The sequence below is a fragment of the Micropterus dolomieu genome, linkage group LG02 (genome assembly GCF_021292245.1).
Source record: "Micropterus dolomieu isolate WLL.071019.BEF.003 ecotype Adirondacks linkage group LG02, ASM2129224v1, whole genome shotgun sequence".
Lineage (NCBI taxonomy): Eukaryota > Metazoa > Chordata > Actinopteri > Centrarchiformes > Centrarchidae > Micropterus > Micropterus dolomieu.
Window position 1 is genome coordinate 16,934,444 of NC_060151.1, and position 6,772 is coordinate 16,941,215.

General features: G+C 43.3%; 2 protein-coding genes across 4 annotated transcripts in view; both read left to right on the forward strand.

Moving 5' to 3' along the window:
* Positions 1-131: 131 nt before the first annotated feature.
* Positions 132-2,436, forward strand: LOC123959197 (ankyrin repeat and SAM domain-containing protein 4B-like). Its single transcript, XM_046033139.1, has one exon. It carries the CDS (start codon positions 132-134, stop codon positions 1,296-1,298), a length of 1,167 nt encoding a protein of 388 aa, XP_045889095.1. The 3' UTR covers positions 1,299-2,436.
* Positions 2,437-2,564: 128 nt separating this feature from the next.
* Positions 2,565-6,772, forward strand: part of LOC123956582 (kelch-like protein 5) — a 9,261-nt gene continuing 5,053 nt past the window's right edge. Inside the window, exons 1-5 of one of the 3 annotated variants that reach the window (XM_046028852.1) lie at positions 2,567-2,743; positions 2,981-3,273; positions 3,369-3,503; positions 3,597-3,788; positions 5,442-5,585. In XM_046028852.1, coding sequence (XP_045884808.1) covers positions 2,992-3,273; positions 3,369-3,503; positions 3,597-3,788; positions 5,442-5,585 — 753 coding nt within the window. In that variant the 5' untranslated portion in view covers positions 2,567-2,743; positions 2,981-2,991. Of the gene's footprint in view, positions 3,274-3,368; positions 3,504-3,596; positions 3,789-5,441; positions 5,586-6,772 lie in introns of all 3 variants that reach the window. The other 2 variants (XM_046028872.1, XM_046028863.1) reach the window with 2 other exon arrangements.

Here is a 6,772-nt window from a genome sequence, read left to right on the forward strand (position 1 = left end):
CAGAAATGTTAACTTTGATATATATATACAGAATATCTCTTCATACAGCTACATATTCTTGGAGGAAGTATTAATCATTATTATGTGATGGCAATTAGTGATTTAGAGTGGCAAAACATATTTCATAAAATATGTTGCAGATCATTACTTTAAATCAAATCTTTTTTCTTGTGCCATACAGAGGAGACCCCAATAAGAGTGACATCTGGGGAAACACACCGTTGCATCATGCTGCTTCTAATGGCCACATGCAGATCCTCAGCTTTCTGGTCAACTTCGGTGCCAACCTTTTTGCACTGGACAATGAATTCCACACAGCTATGGATGTTGCTGCTTCTCGTGACCACATGGACTGTGTGCGCTTCCTAGACGCTTCTGCGTCGCAACAGACCAACCGAAATGCTAAGAAGGTCGCCAATCTTAAGAAGGAGGCTGTCAAAGAAGCAGAAAAGCGTGTGAAACACTGTGAAAAGGTGAAGAAGGAACACCAGAGCAAGATGAATAAAATGCACCGTGGAGCAGGCAATACTCGGTCTGTCTCAGAGGCCAGCATGGCATCAGCACTCTCAAGCGGTGGTACCATGACTGGCATCAATGAACAGTTCTCCAAGCTTATCGCTGCTGATAAATCCGGCTCTCTTACAGCCACACTCCGGAAGAAGCTTGGTAAGAAAGATAAAGGCACACTGCAGAGGCCAGGAGGAGATGGGAACGTTATTTTCCTCAAACAGCAGAGTGGAGCAACTGAGAAGCCAGAGTTTCTTGATGTCTTCGATGAGCAGGATGAGAGCATGTTAGATGAAGAAGGAACGACAGGCTTTGAAGATGATGACGCCAGTGGAGAACCAGGACCTGTCAAGCATTCCATCTTCAGCCGGCCCGGCCTTGGAGATCTGATTTTCATGAAGAAGATGGGGCTGATGTCACAGGACATTCCCAGTGGGAAGAACGAAAGTCTTGGCTACCTAGTTCAGAACGAGTTGTCTGATGCAGAGGAAGACGCTGCTAGCTTTGAGGGGAATGGTGATCTGCCCTGGGATCAGGAAGACCTGGGACTGGATGATGATGAGGAGGAAACCTCTCCTTTAGATGCGTTCTTGTCTGCCATCTCCTTGCCAGAGTTCACCCTTGCATTCAGTAGAGAGCACCTGGACCTGGAGGCGCTAATGCTTTGCTCTGATGAAGACCTGAAAGGCATTCACATCCAGCTGGGACCCAGGAAGAAGATTCTGGAAGCGGTTGCTCGCAGAAAGAACACACTGGAGGCACCTGGCGTCATTAAGGACACCTGCCTGTGATCTAAAACAAACATGAACATTGATTTATAATCCTGTTGGAAACTTAATATGAGTCTGTATCTTTTGTAAAGAGAGCAAATAGTTTAACTGTCTATATCAAACAAAGATGATTCTATCTAAACTAAACAACAATTTCCAGGACTTCAGGTGATCAAACTCATTCCCTGTGGTGACCATAGAATAACATTGTGCTCAGCATAATCCATGTTATGACCAATTACAAACAGCATGACAGGAGTGTTAGGACATACAATATCAAGGAATCAAGGTAGTGATCTTACGTCCAAGCTGCGTTAGCTTAGCTCTTATCTGTACTGGGGCAGTTGCATCGCTTGCGGCAGTGCTTGGTCCGGCTGGACTGGCTGGGCCATCGGTCGGAAGATGAGCAGCAATCCCCCCATCTGCTGCACTAAATCCATTATTTCTGTCAAAGATAATATGTGCTTCAGCAATAAATGCTAAAAATTTTAATTTAAAATTTAACAAAAAATGTAGCAAAGTTTGAAGGCCTTTGAATCACCTTGGATATAATATCAATAATATTTATAAAAATTGATAATATAAATCATTATTAACAATAGCCTCCATAAATCTGGTTGAAAAAGACAAGAAAATTACAAGATTATAAAAATGGCCACATGGCTATGAACTCAATCTTAAATCCACAATATATCACTGAATTGGTGATTGTTTCTCTCCAAAAATTAAATAATAGGCTGATTTGGTTGTGATGCTTTGTTATTTTTTAATTATTACTGTACTGTTGACAACATAATTGTAAAATAAATAAAATATGTGTGCAAAATACATCTCCAACGTTCTATTCTCTGATACATATACAGTGTGTGTACTTGTATTAATTTATTTTGGGGATATAAATCTGGTCACACAGTCACATTGTGGGGACTCACCTTCCACTTGGGGACAAAAGGTTAATTGCTTCTAAAATAAATAGAATTTTTTGCGTTGCAGACATACAAGTAGGTAGGTGAAAAAAATGGTATATAAAAATCAACACTGTGTTTCTGTAAATTGTAACCAGTTCATAATTATACTTTAACCTTAAATAACAACTTATACACAGAAAGAAACACGATGCTGAACCCGGGGACATTCAATCAATTAAACGGCGCCGGAACTGAAACGAAGCCGGAAGTACTCGGAGATTACGTCTCTTGACGTGTGACAATGAGGGGGGAGGAGCTTCCGGTGAGAGGCGTTAACTGTTTCTCATTACAGTTTGACGCTTCGCTGTGTGTGGGAGAGCGTGTTTGCGTTGTGGTAATCACGATTATGTGAAACAGGTGAAAATCGATTCACCGTTGCGGCTTCGGAACGTTTAATCTCACCTGTCTGTGGCATGTAAACTCCTCAAACGGCTGGTTAGCTTGACTGGATAGGAAACGGCTCGTTTGCGCCGCCGAGCCGCTAACGTTACACCAGAGGTAAGCCTTATTAGTGATTAGTGACAATCTCAGATCCTCTCTCCGCCTTGTTGCTTCTCCCAACTTTTCCAAATTTCACTCTTAAATGACAGCTTGTCACAGCTAACTCAGTGAAAGCTACTTGAGCGGCGTGCACTTAAATGGTTGGCGTTGTCTGAAATGAGAATTTGATCGTCAAAGTGTCTCGACTATCCTGTTTGTTTTGGCTCCACTCACCTCCCTCCCGGACTTGCCTAGCAAAGTGAGATATGGCTGAAATAATTTCCGTCGACGCCGGTTTTCCCTCGCCGTCCACTATGAACGTCACCTACCCGGTTCCGGAGGACGCCAGCCCCGCTGCTGCCGCCGCTCTTCCAGCCTCTCTGAACGACGACTACCTGTTTGTGGAGACCAGGCACCCCAACACTGTCCTGCAGGGCCTCAACAGCCTGCGGCTCAACAATGCCTTCTGTGATGTGACTCTGTGCTGTGGAGGACAGGAGTTCCCCTGCCATCGCATTGTGCTTGCCTCCTTCAGCTCTTACTTCCAGGTAACCCTTATGTGACAGGCACAAGGAGGTCCATGTTCATAGGCCAGGGAATCATGTAAACAGCTGCGAGTGTTTTCCTGCTTTCATCTCCCCAGGCGATGTTTTCCACTGACCTGATAGAGTCCAAACAGGAGAGAGTTGCCATCAACGGAGTTGAACCTCAGATGATTGGCATGCTGGTGAGCTACGCCTACACATCAGAGGTCTACATCTCTAAAGCAAATGTGCAGGTAAAGCGTCCGCTCTCACCTTTTCTTCTTCTGCGCTGTCCCACCCACTTCCCTGAAGAGCATCTATGCTGAAAACTACTTGTGTCGGTCCAGGCCCTGCTGGCAGCAGCCAATCTGCTGGACGTGATGGCAGTGCGAGAAGCCTGTTGTCGTTTTATGGAGCGTCAGATGGATGAGATGAACTGTGTGGGGATTCACTGCTTTGCCGAGGCCCATTCTTGTAGCAGGCTGGAGAGCAGCAGCATGGACTACATCCTTCAGCACTTCAGCAGTGTTTATCAGCAGGTGAGGAGCTGATGGAGCCAAAAATGTAGGGGTCCAAGCCTGAGGGGGCTGGGGGCATATGCAAAGCAGCGTGGCTCCCAGTACCAGTTGTGCTAGGAACCCTACTGAAATCACTAAGATTTTTTTCTTCTTGGTTAAAGTCATACTGCAGCCTAAACCATAATGTAAGTGAAATTCACAGGGGTGGTATAGACTGCTGCATACAGCTCAGATGCCAAAAGTACACATGTCCACCAGCTGGTGGCGCTATAATCTAGGCAAACCCCTATAACTGTGGCCTGTAACTCTCAAGTACATTGCACATTTGTAAACCTTGTGTGCATAGGCATTGAGTCCGATCTGCATAACATTGTAGACTCTATGGACCCTCATGATCAAAAGTTATTAAAATAATTTTGATTATCCAATAAATGCACAAGTTATAAAGGAACAACTTCTATATGGTGCAGAAAGTGATGTTATATCTCTACATAGGTCTGTTCGATGAAGAGACCTTCCCATTAACCTACCTTCCCATGCCCCACAAGGCTCTATGCAAAATTTCCCGCCAATCGGACACTAGGTGGGACTTGAAAATGCAAAACCTACTTTTTTCAAACTCTTTCTTGGCTGAGTCACATCTGGACGAAACTTTGCGCATCGACTCTGTGCACTTGTGATTAAACGGTATTACAAGAAATGTTATACTTTAACCAAAGTTATAAAGGGAAACCTTGAACTTGTGCAAAGTAAGTGATTACTTACCACAAAAGTGGGGAGTAGTGTATATAGGTGCAGTACTGGAGGCAGCAGTTTCAGGACCGCAGTCCTAGGACCGGGACAGCATTTGTAGGAACCTTGTTTTCTTTGATACTGCTAGTTAGCTTGCTGGCTAGATATGTTACTTTTGACAGCCCCCTGAAGCAAATTACCCTTACCCTAACAGTCACAGGTTGTGTGCCTAAACCTAAGTTATTGATTATATGCATGTCAACCGGTTAACCCTACAGCTGCGCACATCGGCCTCAAGGCTGACGTGCTAGCAGACAGGGTTAACCTCCTTCGTGTTGCTATGCATTACCACCACCAATCCACCAGATGGAGCTGTCGCAGAACAACTACTGTCCTAGAACTGCGGTCCCAGGATTCCTGCTTGCGATATGTTTGCAGTGGTAGTCAAATGCAATACTAGATGGAGACTGCCTAGAGTAACTATAATTGTGTTGCAAAAGGTGGTCTGATACAAGCAGAACTATTACAAAGACAGATACCACAGTATAAAGAGACAGTTGACAAATAGCCTAGCTATTGTCAACAACAAAGTTTAATCCATAAGGAGGACTCACTATATCTAAATAATCCAGAGATTCTGCTGAGTGTCATCACAGTGGAAGTGAAAGGCAGGTGATAATGTAAAAGAGAATTACGTCAGTTACTACAATGCTGCCTTCGCACATGCCACTAGTACCTTACCAGGATAATTGAACCTGGCATTGTTGTGGGTTTCATGTGTGAAAAGGGCTTAACAAAGATAATCTATCTACCTGTCAGCAGTTAAACTGATGTCCTACAAGTGATTATCTCTCGTGTGTGTGTGTCTGTTTACAAAGCAGGTTCAGTACGTTGTCAGGTACTCTTCATTCTTTCTATGTCTTTTTTCCCCCCACCCACCAGGAGGAGTTCCTGTCTCTGTGTGTGGACAAACTGACCGAAATCCTTGCCAGTGACTTTCTTAATGTGCCTAAAGAGGAGATGGTGTTTGAGGCGGCCATGTTGTGGCTGAATAAATGTTCCTCTCGCAAACAGAGCTTTGAAAAGGTCAGATTCACTTGAGTTCACAGAAGCTCCAGTGCTTGCAACCTTGGTACAAAAGTGCTTACTACAGGCATACATTTGTCACGTTATAATGACTACAGTTTTCTCTCTTATCTCTAGTTTTGTTGTGCATGTTGATCTATTGTAACAGAGTTTACAGTGCTACTGTAATCCCAGGCATATCCCACAGAAGCGAACAGGTTTGGGGCTGACTGTGTAATGTGAAAGAGCCCTCAGCTCAGCAGCTGTTAGTCTTTAAGACATCCATAAATCAAGGATTTCTTGTTGCCACTGTCACACTTCTACTGACTGATAACGAGACTGTGGGCCCCCTCTCTTACCTCCTGCAGCACCCCCAGTTTTGTTTTTGTCTTTTTGTGTGGTATTTTGCAGGTTAATTTTTGCTTCTCTTCTTGGTTGAAACCCATGCTGGAGATGAAAAGAGGCTATCTGAATAATTTCCAAACACTCCATAGACCTTGTATAGAATAATACTTGCTCTATTATAGGAAACTGTCAAAGGAAACCTGTCATAAAAGTAATTTTAAACGGCCTCACTCGTTTTATTGTAGGCTTACTGCATGTAGTGTAAGTATGCACCTAATCCACTTATGTCTCTAAAACTATATTACCCCATTATATCGCATGCAGGTCAACAAGGGATTCTGCACTGTTGTAATTACATCTTTATAATTACTTCAAAATTATGCTTTGTGTTTCTGGATTAGCATGCCGTTGTGTGATGATCTGCGGGGAAAGGTCTTCTTAGACACAACTGACAAATATGGGGAATAACTGCTTAATATAAAAACACAATAACAAACAGTGATACTGTTTCTAATAATTATAGTGGATGGGCAGATTTTGATATTTCATCATGGGGCTGGGGAATCAGTGACTGTGTCCGAAATCACTCACTTCTCCCTACAGAGTCAACTATATAGTCAGTTTTCTGTCTGAATGTATAGTGAGAATTATATTATATAGTGGACTCAGTGCATCCCAGAATCCATTGTGAAAAGTAGTGGACAACATTGTGGAATATACTATGCATGTGCTGACCGAAAAGTGGACCAGAAGCTTGCACGGTTTAATTGTGCGACAGTAAGGATGTAATTAAAGGCACAGAGAATGGCAGAGTAGTGTCTGAAATGTGTTGTTTTGATTTTGAGCTCATCTAAAAAAAAAAA

Excerpts from the sequence above, each read along its gene's own strand:
- LOC123959197 (XM_046033139.1), top strand. The coding sequence starts at position 132 with ATGTTGCAGATCATTACTTTAAATCAAATCTTTTTTCTTGTGCCATAC.